The sequence below is a fragment of the Solea solea genome, chromosome 14, assembly GCF_958295425.1.
Source record: "Solea solea chromosome 14, fSolSol10.1, whole genome shotgun sequence".
NCBI lineage: Eukaryota > Metazoa > Chordata > Actinopteri > Pleuronectiformes > Soleidae > Solea > Solea solea.
The window spans coordinates 10,951,393-10,971,372 of NC_081147.1; the positions used below are offsets into that span (position 1 = coordinate 10,951,393).

At 41.0% G+C, this 19,980-nt stretch overlaps 1 protein-coding gene across 2 annotated transcripts; it reads right to left on the minus strand.

Moving 5' to 3' along the window:
• Nucleotides 1-929: 929 nt before the first annotated feature.
• On the minus strand, nucleotides 930-19,006 carry micu3b (mitochondrial calcium uptake family, member 3b). 2 transcript variants are annotated; one of them, XM_058650463.1, is made up of 15 exons: nucleotides 18,734-19,006; nucleotides 17,016-17,163; nucleotides 14,918-14,949; nucleotides 14,628-14,706; nucleotides 12,366-12,413; nucleotides 12,195-12,277; nucleotides 12,029-12,100; nucleotides 9,940-9,981; nucleotides 7,645-7,740; nucleotides 6,979-7,067; nucleotides 6,606-6,777; nucleotides 4,903-5,011; nucleotides 3,581-3,738; nucleotides 2,949-3,017; nucleotides 930-2,063 (listed from the first exon to the last, which is right to left on the minus strand). In XM_058650463.1, exons 1-14 carry the CDS (start codon nucleotides 18,989-18,991, stop codon nucleotides 2,949-2,951), a joined length of 1,455 nt encoding a protein of 484 aa, XP_058506446.1. In that variant the 5' UTR covers nucleotides 18,992-19,006; the 3' UTR covers nucleotides 930-2,063. The 2 variants fall into 2 exon arrangements, with proteins under 2 accessions (XP_058506446.1, XP_058506447.1); XM_058650464.1 differs by lacking the exon at nucleotides 7,645-7,740.
• Nucleotides 19,007-19,980: the final 974 nt, after the last annotated feature.

The window sequence follows — 19,980 nt, forward strand, 5'->3', positions numbered from 1 at the left end:
GAGACACTTTCACCTCATTTCATTTCCTATTATAACTGTGTTTATGCCAAGTAGTTCCTGATTTAATACATGCAACAAAAGAATGTTGATCATTAATAATTATATATATATATATATATATATATGTATATATATATATATATATATGTATATATATATATATATATATACATATATATATATATATATATACAGTTCCTCAATAGATCTGAGAGAGAAATAGAAATAAATCTCATATTACAACACAAGCATGAAAGTGAAACCTATGAAAACAGGGTAGACCTTGACCACAGTGGCTGACAGCTCTCCATAATATTGACTGATGTTACCAATGTGTGAACATGGTGAGTAAACAAGTGCAGGTTTGTAGGTTTTTCTTTAACTGAGCTGAAAAAAGAAAAAACTTCCCCCTAAATCACAAACAAATAGTGCCAATTCATAAAATAATGCTGCGTCACTTAAAAAAAACAAGATTCCTCATTATAGACATGGTAAAAGTCTAAAGTCTGGACCCACTGTTGTGCAACAGATGGAGCAAAAAGCAGCGTATATTTCTCTGTGTGCACCAGATAAACCAGATTGCCACATTGAACAGATTAACACTGAAATTAAACTTTCTTTAGTTTTCAGGGATCTGTTCAGTAGGTGCTGACTGCAGATTATTACCCTGCTGAATTAATAATTTAAAGATAAGAAAGAAAAGCTCCTGATTAGAGTGTGGGACACCCACACAGCCGCAGGTTCCCAGTGATTAATACTGTTAATGATTTGCTTTCTGGTTGAGGATAAAACAGCTCATTTATTCCACAGTGGACCTGCCATCAGCCTTAGTTAAAGGACAGAGGATCAGCTGACATTTGTGAACAAAATGATTTCTGATATGATACTGACACAGAGCAAAAAAATAACCACGAAGACAAATATTTTGTCTCATATTTATTGCACCATGTCATAATAAACGTAACATCAGAAGGCGAGGCCTACTTTTAAACATGGGGAGTAGCTTCCAAAACGTCCCAAAACGAGGTAGACTAATCTAAACGATCAATATTTAAACAGAAAGTGGTGTGGAACATAAATGCACTGGGTCTGGTTAATATTAGAGTCTGTAACATGTTGATCTTCAGACTATTTCAGCACATAATTCCACCCAAAGCAAACATCACACCAGGAAACAACAGTCACGGAGAATTCCTCAGGATTTCTGTGGAGGAGATTTGTAAACTCCTCCTCACAGAGTCTAAAGGGAAGGTCAGTTTAATCCACTGCTCATTAAAATCAACACTAATTTAAATTGAGTGTCCCGAGAGTGGAAACAAACATATGGCTTTGCTTTGATATATATATATGTGTATATATATATATATATATATATATATATATATACACATATATATATATATGTACATTACATTTTTTTGCATATACTTATAAAGAGGTCATCTCTGCCAGTGGCATAAAAATAGCACTTGGGTTTTACTCGCCAACAAATGATTAACACAGTTAGCTGCCTGTAGTTAAACAGTGAAAATGCACCAGACTTGAGTGCGTGCTTTCAGGCCTGTAAGCTCTGGGGACCCTGGAAGATTTTAGCTGCAGAGCTTTTGGGGGAGGAGGAGAGGAGGAAGTGGAGGAGGAAGGGAAGGGGACTACACTGATCTGTGCAGGCGGCTGCAGAGCCAACAAACAATTCAAGAACATATAAATATCAGTTAACAAGCTTTTATGGATAAATATATTCACAAGTAGATAAATCAATAAATAGTTCTGAGCAGGCGGAGGAGGTTACACATACGGATCAGTGCAATTTAGAGTCCTGCAACCTGGTTGAGTGCATTTTCTTGGTGAGTTCCTAATGGGTCACTTGTTTTTTTGTTTAAACACTTGCAAGAGCTTCGTGTTAGTTTGACTACTTCCTGTTCGCGCCACATCCTGTTTATTTTGAACTTGTAGCATTAAGACGCTGCTGCAGCATGCATTAACCCTTCTGCCCCGGTGGAGAGAACACAGCAGGCAGAACTCGTCCAGGTTGTGCAGACATGCAGTGACGGGGCCGTCTTCGCCTGGAGACAGAAACACAAGAGAATATTATGTAAAGTACGTCCAGTGTGATTAAATGTAAACAAACAGAGACTGACAAATATGACTGTTGTAGACCCAACTAAAGCATTCCTGAACAGAAGACTGGAGAGAAACTGTTTTCAACCTTTTACTCCACAGTTCTTAACATCACTTTTGTTTTTCACATGTAACATATATATAGTGAGTGAAGAGGAGAAACTTTGCATTTGCTTTACTCGTTCTTTACAGATGAGACCGTTGGGAATGTCAGGCATAAGCAGTTATAAAAAGATGAAGAAAACCTTCGTCATTATGTCACCATAACTATGAATTGTTTTATACTTCAGGTTATCATCGTCTCCATATGACATACAGATTTCTCCATCCATTTTGAAACATCACAAGTGTTACCTCTGATCAGAGGAAGGCTCGCTTTCACACTGCTTCCATTCTACTAACACTATGAAAACAAAAGTGATTCCCAAAACATAACTGCTGACATGGTTATATAAAGTCCAATAACTCTATTTTCTAACAAAACAGAGATATTGTTCACGTTGCCACGTGATTTAATCAAATCCTTCCCCAAGTTTGTTATGTGGAATGATGGAGCCCTCGCTCCACAGAGAGGAGCATTTCCTTTGAAACATTTATACAGCTTTAAACTGCACTGCTCACTGTTCATGGGTGCAGGCTTAAGCTGGTATCTGGTGACAGTTAATATTACAGTGTAACTCAATGCTGGGTGCCAGGAGAGAAGAGTGTGGGCCTCAGATAACACATGAGAAGACTGGCTGTGTACCACTGCAGGAGAAGAACGCTGCATGTTTGACTGTGCAACACATCAAGACATCTCATCGATCACATGAGTGAGGAAAGACTTTTACCTATTTGTTTGAAAGCTCCTTCTTCAGGCAGGACTTGAAGCAGGTGAACTTCTCCTCCGCTCGTACGCCCTGCCAGTGTGTGTGCATGTGAGAGACAGGGAGAGAGCGAGAGAGAGAGAGGATGAAAAACATTGATGAGGCCACTTTCCTGATGTCTCACTAGATGGCACTAGAACCTCACACAGCCACTAATCAAAGACAAAGAGGTGAAATGTGTTTCAGTAATGAAAAGTGGCAGCAGTGTAATTTGGACATGATGGCACGGAGGTGTTTTAAGTGTACAATTACCTAAAGAAAAAAAAAGATTCAAATTAGTGCTAACTTGACAGTGTAATTAAAGTGGAAAGCTGGTGTTTGTGTTGATAATAGTCCTTAAGCAGGACTAATTGTGTTTAAACACCCTGTTTTGAAAATAAACATGGATTTCTGAGCTCAGCATATACCCATATTTGCCTGTTTGTCTTTCAGATTAAATGTGACTTTGCATTAATGTGTTCATATCTGAGCTTTTCATTGAGCCTGTGCTGCTCTGGAGTCTGGCATTTTTCCGTGGCTGTCACAAGAGGAGGAGAGTGGACACATCTTAACTGTCACGGTGTCATAGAGTGTTTCAATGATCTGTGGCGTCTCACCCCGTTACCGCGGTGCAGACGGTCCTTCATGACGCCAATGAACTCCTTATGGCTGAGTTTGCCGTCGTGATCCTCGTCGAAGATCTTGAAGACGGTGTTGACCAAATGGTGGGTCAGCTTGATGCCCGTAGCCACATAGACAGCTCGGGCAAACTCCTCTGGATATGACAAAAATCTTTTTAATGTCGCTGCATGCAGCCACATGATGAGTTTTACTCTGTTCATGGATATCTTTGAGTTCAACAAGCTCGTCTTTCCTTCTTTGGTGATTAACTTTCAAATTAAAACCACCGGATCATGAACTGTGTCCCCTCAGACTTCAGAAATGAAGACCAGCCAAGGTCAAGGTTGAGAGGAGAGACAGATGACATTAAAAACAAAACTGTTTAACTGTATTTTCACTGAGTAAAGTATATCAAATCCTCATTGGCGTGACAAGAGAAGCAAAGTAAGTACAGTTTTGACAGTTCACATTCTTAACCACGAGTATTGAAGCGGAAGATACGTAAGATAATTCAAGATAAGATCATATGTACCTCTCTTGATTTACTATGGGGAAATTCAGAAACTGAATCCATCACAGAGAATCTCTGAGTGAGATTTGGCTCGAGAGGATGACATTTTATCCTCCATTGATAATTGATTTTTTCTCCACAGTGCAGGTCACTGATGTCAACACTGGATTGTGATAATTGACATTAATATCAACAAGCTGCTATTTACAGGACGAGAACAGTCACAGGAACCAAACAGTGTTCCTGAGTGACCAACAGCTTCTGGAATACAAAGAGGGCTTTAACAAATAAAGTGGCACTCCATTGATTAGTGGGGGTCAAGGAGGTCAGAGCTCCACTCAGACTGTGAGAAGAACTGCGTAATGTCTCCTGCAACCCATCTACAAAGGTTGAAAAATTGACCTTATTGGTTTTGTGAAATTTTACCTCTATGGTGGACAAAGCCAGTGCCAGAGGTGTTCAATATGTGAGACGCCCTGCTACTCAGAGAACTAATGTTTTTGAGCAATAAAATTCACTTCTGTAACTTTTTGTGAGCAAACTTTCCGTCAATGTTGCCTCCGTCTGTCTTGATGTAAAATAAATCACTTCCTAAGTGCAGGAACTCTTGTGTGAGGACACCTGACAATGGTTTGGATGTCATGGACATGCATCAATATGATGACTAGATATTTGATGTTCAATGTACCATATTACAATATTTTTGTTCTATCAAATGAAGCACCTATCCATGAACTTAACTGACGTCAGTGCAAACAAAAGTCAAATGTATGTTGTTGTACAGCGAGTATGTGACCGAGTCCTTACCCTGACCAACGGAGCGGTTTGCAAAGTTGTACATCTGCATGGCGATGGTGAAATCCTCCAGGTTGTTTAAGAACTGGAAGAAGGACCTGAACTCATCAAAGGTGATTCCCTGCAACATTCAAACTTTATTAATGAAACATGGACCTTGTGAAACATAACATAAGGAAATGTAAAACGCCATGTGACAACACTCCCGCTAAGGCTACTGCTACAATAGAATCAGCTTCCTTTCATCCTGTGGGGAAATCCTTTAGTGTGTGTGTGGGACCTTGAAGGCATCAGATAGATAACACACCCAAACAGACAAAGTATACACTGCTGGATTTTCCCTGCGCAGTATGGACACGCTGAGCTGTCAGCAGTGGGGGGAGGACGGCAGCTTTTGGGAAGAGGTCAGGCCGTTTGCAAACGTTTTCTAAGGCAGATTAACCTGATACCTGCATAAACAAAAACAAAAGTGATGAATCCCCAAACATCTCAGGCTTGGCTGATGACTCAAACACTGAGCCTATTGATGTCCACTCAACCATCGCGCGGCTACTAGTTCCTCCTCTCGCCAGGGCCCCCGTCGAACAGGCAACACACACAGCCTGACAAGGAGTAATGACTAATCTGTGACGCTTTGCTGTTTTAACAAGGCGAGGGCCATAAAATATCTCTTAGGCTAATGATGAGACCCACTTGATTATCAATGGAGATCTAGCAACAGGCTACTCGAGGTGGCTGAGGAGCTGCCGGCGCCTTTTCATGCGGGTCAGCGTGCCAAGAGCAAAAACAAATTAAAGCTCAAATGAGGATGCTTCACTCAACAGTTAACTCACACAGCGCTACTGAAAAGAAACAGGGACATAAAATACTACAAATGAAGCACATGTGCAGGAGCCAAATGCCTCCTCAGAATAAGACTTTGGCGACATGGCTGAACATCTATAACAATTCTATCTTACAAATAAACATTTAACAATTTAATAGTGATTTTTTTTTTGCTTCTGATTAATTCTGGATTTCAAACTTTCCTCTTTTTGAGGAAAAAGTTTCAAAATTATTTTATGTGGTTACATCTCAAAGTGTGTAATACATAAATATTATATCCATATATACTGGACATTTGTGATGCTATTAAAGAAGATTATACTGCAGTAGTATATATGTGTACATAGATGTTTATACATGAGTGTGTGTATGAGGGAGAGAGAGAGAGAGCCTTCTCGTGTTTAAAAGCTATACTGTATAGCCAGCATGCACATTCATCAAGTTACCTCAAATGAAATGTGGACTTTGAAAACACAGAGCGGGAACCAGAGGGGGGTTATAAGGGGGCTCAGTCCCTCATTTGTATTTGGATCTAGTAAAAACTATTGAGTACAGCAAATTATTGGCTCAGTACTTATTATTGTACATGTGACTATAGGCCTGTTTGTGCTGTTCTACTGAAATACTGAAATCAGGCAAAACGGATGGAAATGGTCAATGGAAAATCTTTTGTTTGGAAGTTGTTGTTATTTGACCTCCTCTGGCCCTCGACTTGGACACTGTTTTTAATTTGACCCCCTCTGTTACTGAGTTTAGACATCCCTGGTCTAAAATCTCAATATTTAACAGAGGAGTCGGGTATATTCAGTGACAGCACTGCCGAAAGCCAGGGTCTTACAACAATGAAGAAATGGCAGCTGTGAGTTGTACCGTGATGATAAAAACTGCACCTTTTCATCCGGCATTGTGTGTCGCACGTTGTCCAAGTAACCGCTGACGTCGTCTACGTTGGTGTAACGGAGGAGGATGCGGGCAAAGTCTTCCTCGCTGATGGTGGACATGCCTTTGGAGGAGGAGAGGAACTCTATCTCAAGCACCTCTGTCTGCAGGTTGTCCATGAACCTGGAGGAGTGAGACGGCAGCTGCTGACAAGAACCACCAGGAACTCACACGCACAAAGAAACACTTAGTCACTACTGAAGGTTTAGCTGCTGCAGGTTCAACAAGGGAAGGAAATGATTAACGATAATACAGTGTTAGATAAGAATTTTCTGAGGGGCATCGTGATTGATTTCAGGGCAAACAAAACACCTCTCAACTCACTTGTAAAATTCTTCAAATTTCAATTCAGCTTTGCCCCTTTTCCCAAAGAAATGCACCAGCAGAGTAGTTTCTGTTTTTTCACCCACGTGCTATGAAGAGGATAAAGAGTTAACGCGTGTATCTTATTACAGATTTGTAAAAGCAACAGCACATACATCCACAAAGCACAGTCTATTACTGCAACACGTCTGCCCAAACGCCGTCTACATTTGCACAACGTCTCGGTCACAGCAGCCAGGATAAGCTGCTCTGTCACACAGGCTACACGGGCTGTGTCATGGCAACAGCAGGTAAACATTAACAATGACATTTATTTAACCATGTTGAAAGTTTAAGTAAAGATGTTAGTTAATAGCCATACCCAGATTGTGCTTTTCAATAATTACTCAGAGTTAATGGTTAATTTTCACTGTGCCTGAAACCAAACAGTGGGCCAGCATTTCTCATTTCGTCATGATACAAACACAGAACATGCAACAGACTGAGTAAACATGCTACACCCCTTTGTTACAGATGCTGCTTCTGTTTGAGGAAACATTAGAGGAGCTCTCTGAGGATTTACTCCACTGTTCCACTGTAAACACAGTCAGCAGCACCGGCTGAGAAGTATGTCAGGGTAAATATAATAGTCAGCGGTGAGGAAGCATCTTAATGACTGCTCACTACCTCAGTTAGATCGGAAAACAGAACTTGACTTGTGCCATGTCTGAGAACATCCCACATGCCCCGGGCCTCGACATGCTCACTGTCTTTTTCACGAACCTGTGGTAGCAAGTGAAGCAGAGCTATTAGAAGACAAAATACATTTGGCACATGTTAGGAAGCTTAGAGATATGAACATGGATGAAAAAAACACAAACACACACATGCACAGGTTAGAAACAGGATGAGGAGTCAGACAGGTACACTCACCAGACACTTTATGAGTCTATTCTATTCTGACCTCTGGCATCTAGGAGGTATTGTCTCCCAGTGAACTGCTGCTCACTGGATATTTTCTCTTTAGAAAACCATTCTCTGTAAAGCCTACACATTTATCAGCAGTTGTTTCTGAACCACTCAAACTGGCACCATCAACCACACCACATTCAAAATCACTTAAATCAACTTTGTCCATCATTCTGATGCTCGGTGTGAACTTCAGCAGGTCGTCTTTCCCATGTCTACATGCCTAAAATCACTGTGGTGCTCTCATGTGATTCAGCTGACTACATATTTGCATTGAGAAGCAGTTGAACAATTGTTGTTCCTAATAAAGTTGCTGGTGAGTGTATAACAGAGGACAGACAGACAGACAGACAGACAGACAGACAGACAGACAGGTGAGCGTGCGATGCACAGACTTACAATCTGACATCCATCCGTACTCAAAGAGGCAGAGACAGAGCGTGGCTGACAGCAGTGTATCTGAGGCCCTGACATGAGTCTGCTCTGCAGCCATGCATGCAGCTTCTTGGCAGGACACTGAGCCGACACTGCTAACACATGTCCAAAAGCATGCAGGTCGTAAGACCTGGGGCGTGATTCATGCCAGGTTAACAACGTAACCAATCCCTCCGACTACATCACCATTTCATAATAAGCTGTAAGGTAAACACAAGTTATCAGACGCCTGCCATTCACCTTCACAGCGCTGCTCCTGCTGCTGTAATAAAAGAGCTTCAGACTTTTTATTTGACACGGCACATTTTCAGGAAAGTGTTTTGCCCGAGTCACGTTTGCTGCTTGACGTTGTTTGGAACAAAACTACTCTTTTACTTTCTTACTGAAAGCACACACACACACACACACACACACACACACTTGTTTCTCCAGTTTCCAATGCTGCTTTCCCTTTCTCCTTCACTGTGGGACGAAATAACTAACACACTGAATCACACATGTCAACAACATTTTCTTGTAATCAGTGCTGTGCACATTAAAATAACAACAGCAAATCTGTCATCCAGGTAGTTAAGAAGCACTTCTTCTCACTCCCAGTTATAACCCAACCCATGTTTGTGTCTCACTCTTATCCTGCTTCGTAAACCAATCATTGCCAGTCAAGTCTCGACATCACCTCACCGAAAAGCACACAGCCAACCAGAAACCACCAGCTGCCATTGACACGTGTTCTCATGTATGGCTTGACTCGTTTCATAATATTTATTTATCTTATTCCTTTCTTTTTTCTGTCTGGAACCCGAGGGGGAATGTGAGACAGCTGATAAAACAGCTTCTCCTCTCAGCCTCGCTGCTTTGCACCAGTGAGGGAGATTTACGACGTGGTCCCACCTCTAATTAGTGAACAACTCTTTAATGCGCCGCGCTTGTCTCATGTCATTCCATGAAAAGATCCCGTACGACAAAAATCGGGGAAAGTCCGACCGCAGCGCTGATGACACGTCTGTTGTGTTTTTTAACTTTGTGCTGGAACAGTACCTACAGTGCAGCAGCAGCAGCAGCAGGAATCAAAACAAAACAGACACACCTAAAGGTAAAGTCTTCAAACAGTGCACTGAAAAGAAAAGGAAGCTCTGTCCCTGTGTGTGTGCGTGTGTTGTCGAGTGCTGCTTCTCCTGTCTAACTGGCATCTTCATGGTCAAACCCACCTCAAAAGGTAACCTGAGCCCAAATACCACTACTCAAGAAACTGTAAAAATAAAACATGAGGGTCTGGGTGAAAAAGTTGTCAGTCTTCAGCTAAGTGGAATCTCTCACCAGCACTAACATAAGACACGTACATAAATCATCTGCACTGCTCTGCCTCCACTGCCTCACACACACACACACACAAAATCAATTTGTCAGACAATACACAGTAATGTGTTTCAATCCAGTGAATGTGAACGAGGTGATGTGGTGTTAACGGTGGTGTCAGCCCGTGGGATGCTTGTGTTTTCTGTGCTGAGTGTTGTTTCAGGGAGACTGCGTGCCAGAAGGACATGCACCGAGCAGAACTGAGAAAAGAACAATACGTACATTGTGCGGATGGTATCTGCGGTGACCGTAAAGCTGCAGGATCTGAAACGCAAGAGAGAGAAGGTGCATGCATGACAGAAGACCCATTCATAAATAACACACTACCATAGAATAGGAAAACGAGTTTGGAAACTATCAATTTATCTGTGTGTGACATTTAAAAGGGATTACGGGTGAATAATTGCTTTAAAATAAAACGTGCTTGGTTTTCGTAGCCTTAGAATAAGCCTTTCATATGTACTGAAGGGAAGGGCCGTGTTTCATGGAGGAAACTTGTGCTGCCATGTTTCTACATCAGCTCAACCACACGTGCATTTTTATGTTTTGAAGCAGAAGCTTGCAACACAAACAAAGAAGATCAACATCCTCTCTGAAAGGTGTTTCCATCATTTCTGTAGTTCTCTGACACAGTTGGAAAAGGGAAGATCGAGTGGACGAGTTCTCTGTTTGTTGCAGATGTGACAAATGTTTACTCACTGGACCTTCATGTCAAAATTGTCCTGTTTAATGCAAGACTCCTCCTCTTTTCCTGAAGCCTTGATGAATGCACCCAGTCTTAAAGCTCAACTTTGTCTTCTTGCAAGGCATCATTATACTTCCACATCTAGAGTACCCATTCTGATGATCTTTTTGATGGTTATACGGGCGTCAGATTAATTCAAGACTGTCCAGAGATGCTAACGTCTGTCCCAGCGGAGTAAGCTCCTCCATGTTGTGTTTGTGTGATAAGACCTCAAAGAGTCGCTCTTATCGCTCAGCTAAGCTCTGCATGTTTACATCCACCTGCATGCGGCACAAGACAGCTCTGAAGAGATGAAAGCGTCAGGCATGTTTCACCTTGTACGACCACATTCACCTATGTGCACTTCTCTCGAGGAACACTGCAAGTGCTGCAAGCAAAAACCCTCCATGTTGCATTTTGAGATTCAGTTTGATGTCACAGAGTTGTTTTTTGGGGCTAATGAGAGTGACAGGATTTTACCAATTTTTCTTTTTGTTGGTTTTCTCTAAATGAGTTCTTTGCTGGCTAGTTGTTATCACTGTCAGACAATTCTTAGTCAAACATTCATTATATTTCCATGCCATTCAATTGGACGTCTGTCCTTGTCTCAGTGTACAAGCACTAGTGGGAAATGACATCTCCACTCAGCTAAGTGACAATATGTCAGCTTCTATCTTTCTAGTTGGTTTCCAGTTTAGCAAGCAGCCAGCACGTCAAGCACCGTTCCAATTCTTCCAACCATCCATACCCTTTAAAATATTCAATTATTTAACATGATACAGCATAAAATCAGTCTCCACATCACTCCAAAAAATGTACCAGCCTGATTTTCACCACGTTTTTCTCACTGTTGTTATTTTTCTGTGCATTAGCTTCTTTTGGCGGAATAGGGCACATGTATGGGGCCAGCATGAGTTTGACTAAACATACACGTAAATAGTAATTTGACTCCCACTTGCAATATCTGAGTGTGTTAGTCCAACTTTGGGCCATTTCAGTTGGACTGACACGTACAAGTAAAAGTACAGTTTGCTCTTCTTCGTTCTCACTTGCCATAATGTAAGTTCACGATATCTGTCACCTCATTCTGGCAAGTTTAAACTGAATTTAGAATATGTAAAAAGGCCGATCTCTTGTTCTGAGGAGTTCTGATATATGCACATACCCACAGAATGTCATGGATATCTGCAACTGCATTTTACATATATATATATATATATATATATATATATATATATATATATATATATACATATATATATATATATATATATATATATATATATAATATGAAACCCCATACACATGAACAGCAATGCCTCATAAAACGTGGTTAAGGATGTCTTTAAGCTTCATACTGCTTTATCAAAATAAACTTACAGATATCTTGAATAATAGCATTGCTGTTAGCAGAATGATGTTGTATATATCAGTATGTTGATGAGAGAACCCTGCAGACTGGAAATCCAAAAACAACTAAGTTAAAAGATGCTAAAGAGACTCCATAAAGCTGAGAGGAAATGAACAACGAGGTGAAAATCAAGCACGGCCATGTGGTCCACCAATACATACACGGTACACTCTTACCTCCTGCTCCAGTCTTTGAACATCGTCACTGATGTCTTTTCTGTCCTTTTTCTTGCGGAATATTTCTTCCAGCTGTAGAGGACGACATGTTATCACACAGAATGCAACATGTGATCAAATGCATTCCATTAAATCACATTATTAAGATGTGCGACACAGTTCATACCACCAAGAACTCTCTTTTGTCCACCATTTCATTCCCGTCTGCATCAAACATGTTGAAAGCAATCCTGAAGCCTGCATGAGGCTCTGAAATCAAATAAAGGTGAAAAACACTCTACAGTCTCTGATCAATTTCAAAATAAGTCAGTAGCAGTCAGTTAAAATATCGACCTACTTGTTAAAATGCAGAGCAGGAAAAGATACTCTGTGTAACTGATGACACCTGGGAAAAAGAAAAAAACAAAGCTGAGAAACAAAAAACCAAAAATGTCCTTTTCCATACAAGACAGCATCAAATAACATTAACGACAAGGTGTTTACAGATGTTCAAAGTCACGCGGCCGAGGTGAATAAGCCATCCACAGAAACAGAGCATGCCTTTAGACAAGAGTAATCTTCTCGCGCTCACTGATAACATCTTAAAAGGTGCCTTTTACTTCATGCTTGGTGTTCCTCTCACACAAACACGGGCTTTACAACTGAGCTGACCTATCTGGACACAAACCCAAACAAATTTAAAGCCTACGGCTTCTGATCGTGTTTGGGTAACAAGGTGTAATACATTCTCAAGTGATCTGTCACTGATTGAGAAAGGCTGATTCAGGTTTTTGTGTCCCTGTCCTTCAGCTCCCTTTGTTGTGAGACACGGAGAAGGGAAGAGTAAGTGTTGGGCGACATCTCAGCCGACTCTGGAGTCTTCTCCCCTCTGACTCTGAAAGCATTCCCAAGCCTTTGTTTGCCCGGGGAGATAGAGAATTGAGCTCAGATAGTTCTGGGTGACTGCTCTGGATGTTCTGGGAAAAGAACTCAGGTACAGGATTTGCTGCAGGGAGATATATTCAGAAAGAGGGAACAAACTGAGGCAGAATTTTTAGTCTAACTTACATTTCCCTTAAAGAGAAGAGAAGTATGGCACAAAAAAAAACAACAACTGAAAAACATGTACAAGCTGAGGTGTGAAAAGAGAATTAGTGATGCGTGCCATTAGACAAAGATCATTGAAAAAGTCCCCATGACAAAGTGAGAACATGTTCTCACTCTAGGTCTCACAGTTTGGCAGGTACGGCCTTATAATGACAACAGATCACAGCTTCAAAGCCTTTTAAGCTTAAATGGGTTGAGGAGGGAGAAAAAAAAACTTTTAAGATTCCAGCCATGTTTCACCAATACCACACACCTTCACTCCTGGAGGGAGAGCCCCCCCCCCCCCCCGCAGCTCAGCCTCTGAGCTCAAGTAGATGTTGTTAGACAATACAAAGAATTCCACAGAAACACTTCATACAGAGTGGCAGTCCCACAGATGTAATCCAATGCCATTCTTAGGCTTCATAATGTCCGCGGTGATCAGGGGGGTGGCCAGTGGGACATGTCTCAACATAGTTGGGTTCAAACAGCTCCCTCACTCTCTAAAGCGACGCTTTGTTCACAGATCAATCCGGTGCTTTTTTCCCCTGACAAAGCCGCAAAGTTTAACAGCAGGATTAAAAGCCTCAAATCCCAGCACTGGCACTTAGCTAAAGCAACAGAGGAGAGAGCAGAACAGTGAGATCTGATGCTCCACTGGCTCGCCTGACCCACGGAGCACGAGAATGTATGTGAGAATGTCCAGGTGGGAAAATGAGAGAGAGACATGCGCTCAAAAGATTGTTAGTGTGAGCTGAGGTTTAAGAGAGCGATCATTTCACGGTCGAGTCAAATCAGATTCTCCTTTAAAACACACCAATGAGGATCACATGTGCTAATATAATATAATATAATATAATATAATATTCACATATATATGTATATATATATATATACATATGTAGATATATAGATATATCAAGTGTTTGAAGTCTTCAGTGTTGCTGATGCGTCCCAATTTGCAGATATATAGACATATCTATATTAACCAAAACGAAGAAGTTGCAAATGACTCCAAAAGAGACCAGCTTTAATTGTCTTTGAAAATATTCAATGCTTAGAATTACAGGGAAAATAGAGAAGGCAATTGGTAACGTTTATTAAATTACTTTGGCACAGTCATTAAACAGCATGACAGCTAAAAAGCCTAAAGTATTATTTATGATTCATCTACTTATTTTTTAAAGGAAATTCCAAAAGTGCCTACATTTCTATTCTGTCGAGTATTTTTGTTATTTGATTCTTTATTGGACAAACAAGGCGGATGTTTCTGTATATTATAATGGACAAGGCCCATCTACAAAGGTTACCTGAGACTAAATCTACAACATGTTACCAGGCTGATGGAGAGATAAGATAGCATTCACAGCACACCCTTTCTGCTCACACATGCACGACAAAGCACGCTCTGAGCACACATGGAAGGCCTTAATATGACAGCTTAAAGAACCACAGCATTACGGGGAATTACGTATATTCAAGGGATTTACAGTATGTGCACATCTCTAATACATCTGTGGAGTGGGCTCCTTACCTCCTTCACGAAGATTCCTAAACAAATTAGATGATCCTTTCCAAACAGGCGGGGTATCAGCCAGCATCTTGTCTAATTCCTGAGAGTGTGCAGAAAAATCCCAAATCACTCGTTCATTTCTAAATACTCACAGCAGAACACAATGTTTGCTGTCATTGCAGGAATTACAGAGGTAAGGTGGAGATTCATCCTTAAACAAGCATGAAAGATTGTAATAAACAGCATTTATTACAATCACTTATTGTCGAGTGTAAAGCAGCAGTAGGTGCACTGACAAGAGAAGAACTCACCTTTTTTGTAAGTGACCTCCAAACTCTTCTTCCTAAAACACACGATTAACTGTTAGCAACTTTGAATTGTCTGTTGAAACTGTGTCCAATAAACGTCAGTAAAACGATTTGAATCAAACAGTTAGCAGCTGATATGTCTGTGGGTTCTGCATCTATTCTGTGATACATATAAAACTGCTGTTTACGTGGAAGGCAACACAAGCTGCGTATCACCATGAGCACATTCCGATGGTCAATAAAGCAGAAGATAAGACGGGTGCATCATAAAAAACACTTGGCAGGGGAATCACATCAATAGCAGTGACAATAACCCTCCAATGACACATTTTAATGCCGGGATTATTATTTCAAAGTAATGGCTTGCACTCAAAATAAAAGACCACTATCCTCAATGCAGACGAGCGTCTGATGCTTTCAATTAATGTTTCATGACCTGCAACATGTCTGGATGTCATATGAATAATTTACATAACAGCACATTAGGTTTTGACTCAGACCGTTCACTGCTAAGAGAAGTCCCTTTTTTGCTGCGTCTGAAATCAAACCTCAGCTATGATGCGTCACATTCATGGCCAAGGTCGACCTAGACAACCACAGGAATGGCAAAACTCTCTTTTAGAGCCACAATAAAACCATAAATCACCATGATTGCCATTTTGCAACACATTAGCCATTATCAACCAGCCGGTAATGTCAGGTGCCATTCCACTGGTGCTTCTTGTTTATCTTCCTCATTAGATGATCAGTGAAACCATGTTGAAAACATTACATCGGGCCACACACACCACATCATAATCAATCACTGTAATCACAGCGTGTTATCATTGCACCGATGAAATCCACGGGAGGTCGTTTGGTCTCTCAGGGTCTCTGTGTGTTTGTTGCCACATAAATGAGCCATAAAAGTGGGGTTGCTGGTAAAGATGTCTATCTTTATGCAGGTGTTATGACTGAAGCACTTCAAGCTGCAACTTATTGTCTGATGACACTTCCCAGGCCCTCAGCAACAAGGTTCCAGGAAACAGTGAGGGAGAAAAAAACGGGGAGTAATGGTAAGATGAAGTTGGCAGGATTTATCTGATGGCTTGATGGAAGGGCAATTAAGCAAATGGCCACTGACAAATGAAGCTGTTTCACCACAGAGCTGCATCGAGGCTGGGCTGCATCTGCAGTGCAGCATCTAACTACAGCAAAGAGAGAATATGCTTCCACTTCATATGAAATAATAACAGGTTGATAAATTAGCCACATTATTAGTCTTTTTCCTAAAGAAAATGATAATAACCTGACATTTTTTGTTGGTTGGTTTGGACTTTTGGCTGCACATTTTTACCACACAGTATGTCATTTCTGCCACTAGGGGGCTCTCAAGCAAATCAGAAACAAAAGTTTGATGATGTCGGGAAGCAGCGGGATCATGGGAAATGTTGTCTTGTCTGGTCAGAACGGACAGCTAATGGCAATGAGTAGTGACAAACACACACACAATAAAATGAACAATAAAAACAACTCACCGGCTAAGTACAATAAAAGACACATTTTGAGGAGTGCTGGAAACATGTAAGTACACTAATCAACAAAATAAAGAACATCGGTCTTGTAATTTTCAGATATTCAAACGCAGAAATGCAGAAATCTTAAAATAATATTATCAAAGTTGGTCTCAGTGAGTGTAGTTTAACAGCTCTATATTCTGGAGTTATTGCCGATCTATAGGCTACATCCATCAATTCAGCCAATACTCATTCTTCTAAAGGTCCAAGATGTAAAATTTAGGTGAAACTATTTTTCATTGAATATTTATTTCACTTAAAGGTGTACAATCACATTATTGTATGATATTATTTTTTTTTCATTAGCCAGAATTAACCTTTTATATTCATATCAGTAGCTGGGTCAGCTTGGATCAGCTGCATCACGTGACCATTCAGGTACCACGACACTGCTAAAAACAGTTTTGAATAAAAATATTTCACTGATAACAGCTTTAATGAGTTGATTATCCGTTTTATGACTCACTAATATTTTTTTAGTTGGAGTCAAAGATCATCCACTGCTCTAAGAACCTCTCATGTGTTAACAGAAGAAGTGAACTCACTTTTTTGGTCATTCAGAGTGACCGACTCAATAAAGTTGAGTGGAGTCATGTAGAGCTGGCCCTCGTACTCCACTGAGCTGAACTGGCGAAATCTGTTCTCATTGGACGACATGTACACGTCTCCATCATCCAGACCATACGTCCTGCCCTGTGAACACACACACACACACACACACACACACACACACACACGGTGTGGTTTCCACATTACATTGATTTATTGACATTCATTTCCTGGAGACATAATGACTACTAGCCTAACCTCAACCTCAACCTAACCATACAACATGTCTTCACTTAAAAATGTAATAATTTACATGATGAGGACTTGCTTTTTGTCCCCATAAGGAAGGCAAGTCCTAATAATGTGATCTATGTCCCCACAACATGAGTAATACCTGGAAGACACACACACGTCACCATGAATTCTGTAAATCACATCAACAGCGATAATACTGTCTGAAAGATGCTTTTCATGAAATCCACGGAACTTTTCTTGTCACGAAAAGCCGTGCGCTCTCATGAAACAACAAAGAGGCCCGTGCTTTAATTCAGTAATGGGGCACATGTTATGTCAGTCCTATTTTTCATCCCTGTTCACCAGATAATGTCCCGACAACTGTTCAGACCCAGTCAGATAAGGAGGCCGGATTGGTGAAGACAGAGTCGATCTCTCCGTCCCATGGCACAGTGCCAGGTCCACTGGGCACAGAGCAAAACACCCAGGGAATGTGTGCCCCCCTCTGCTTAACCATTAAACCCCCTCTATCTGCCCCCACCTCTCATCGAATGTCAGGTCCAGGGTCCAGTTTCCTGTGTCCCTGAATTCCTGCTGCCTGTGGACACCAGTTAGGTTACCCCCCCCCCCCCCCCCACCTGCAGATATCAAACAAGGAATCTTCTGTAGCAAGAGAGGTGCACGAGCCTCTAAGGTTATTATTTACATGTATGTTTAAAGGGAGACAAAATATTTAAAAAAGCATCTCCTCAGGAAATTGTGCTAAATGTGCTAATCAAAGGTTGATTAACTGTCAGAATATCTTCTTTTGATGCCAATATCCAAAAAGCATTGATCTCACAATAGAGTCTGGACTACTTAATATAATTGAATTCCTGCACCTGGACGTTTCCTGCTTTGTGTTTTTTACTGGTTTAATCTTAAAATGTACTCATTTACTGTATATTTCAGTAAATTAAGATTACTAATGAATTGAGACGTGTCCACCAGGTTCTGATTAAGGTAAATGTCAAATTATTTAATTATTTGAATAAACAATTTAAAGTCAAGTTTTCATCTACTCATTTAAGTGAGAGTAGAACCGAGTTTGGTTTAACCTCCTGAATGTGACCCTGATATCAAAGATCTACGAGTTGAGTGCACAATAAACTGTTATTTATTGTTTTTATTCCATTTACCCTCCTTGTCTCTGAGAACATCTATCCATCAACAACACAAATACTTGGCCGTGTATTCATAATAATGATTTGATAACAAAGCAGGTAAGACTTATAACTATGTCAGCCATTATGTCATGAGCCTTTTGCCACTTCAGCACCAAAGGTCGCGGATAGCTCCTGACGGTGACGACACATCATCATCATCATCATTACTAACAGGCTTGTACTGTAGTTTCACGCGTCCCCATGACAACAGGGATGTCATCTCTGACAACAAACACAGACACTAAAGTTTAAGCTCTTTTTTTTGGTTTGTTTACCTTCTCGGTGGCAGACACTGATGGAAGCACCAGATGCGAGAGTCGAGCCTCGACATGGCTCCTCAGACCTGAGCTGCCGCGGCAGTTATGATGATAATAAAAATAATAACAATAAGCGGCTGCACCGGCGGCGGTGACACACGCTCCAGCTGCGACAACTTTCAGGAGAGACGTCCGCTGCTGCCGCGCAGTGAAAAACGCCCCTGCTGTCGTGGAGACACCGCGAAATGAACGGATGAGCCTGCGCACGGCAGCCATGACTGTTGATGAATGCACACGGCACATGCAAGAGAGAGCGAGAGAGAGAGGGAAAGAGAGGGAGAGAGGGAGAGAGAGAGAGAGAGACGATGCTTCAAGCTCGCGAGAAAAGCCGCGGTTACAGCTCTGCACAGTCTGCAGAGATCAAATTAGTGAGAGTGAAGACAAATGTTACAATAAAGATGGAAACTGATGTAATCATGATCAGCCATGACCTGCTTCATTCATTAGTGTTTCAGGTCCTTTTTGAATTAATTTTCTACATTAAACATTTAACATGCAGACAAAGACAAAAGACACAAATGAATATCTTTGATTGAACTTGTTTATTTCTGTATAAGACAATGGCAACTTTGAATTATTGTATCGTGAAGCCAATGTACCAAACCTGAAATGGATGAGATTGTGTCTGTGTAATAATTCTAATAATATATTTCCAGTTTGCATTTGTACTTAACTACTCTCAGCTGAGGGTGTCACCCTGTATGACCTGCCCAATGATGGGCTCCATTCTATATTTAATATCTGTCCATATATTAGTAAAAAAAATGCAACCAGAGCCAGCAAATGGAATCTTAAAGCCACAGTTTTAGCAACATTGGTAAAGTTGTATGTTGCAGGTGAATCTCACCTCACCCTGCAAGTTCAAGTGCTTTTGGAGAATTGATGTAGCATTCAGTAAGCATCAAGACGCAAAATGTGTTTCATTTGTCTATTGTGGGCTATTGTAAAAACATATGATGGTCCAAAATGTCCTGAGTTGTCCTGAAAAGCATCATCTGGATTGTGTTTCCTTATGACTTATTAGCACAAAATTGAAGGTCAGCCAATACTTAGGTTGATGGTCAAACACTGGTAGAAGAGGGGGCACTTAGCCAAGGCTGACATAGGGCGAAAGGCGGGGTACACCCTGGACAGATCGCCCATCCATCACAGGGCCACCTAGAGACAAACAACCATCCACGCTCACACTCACTTCAAGAGTCCAA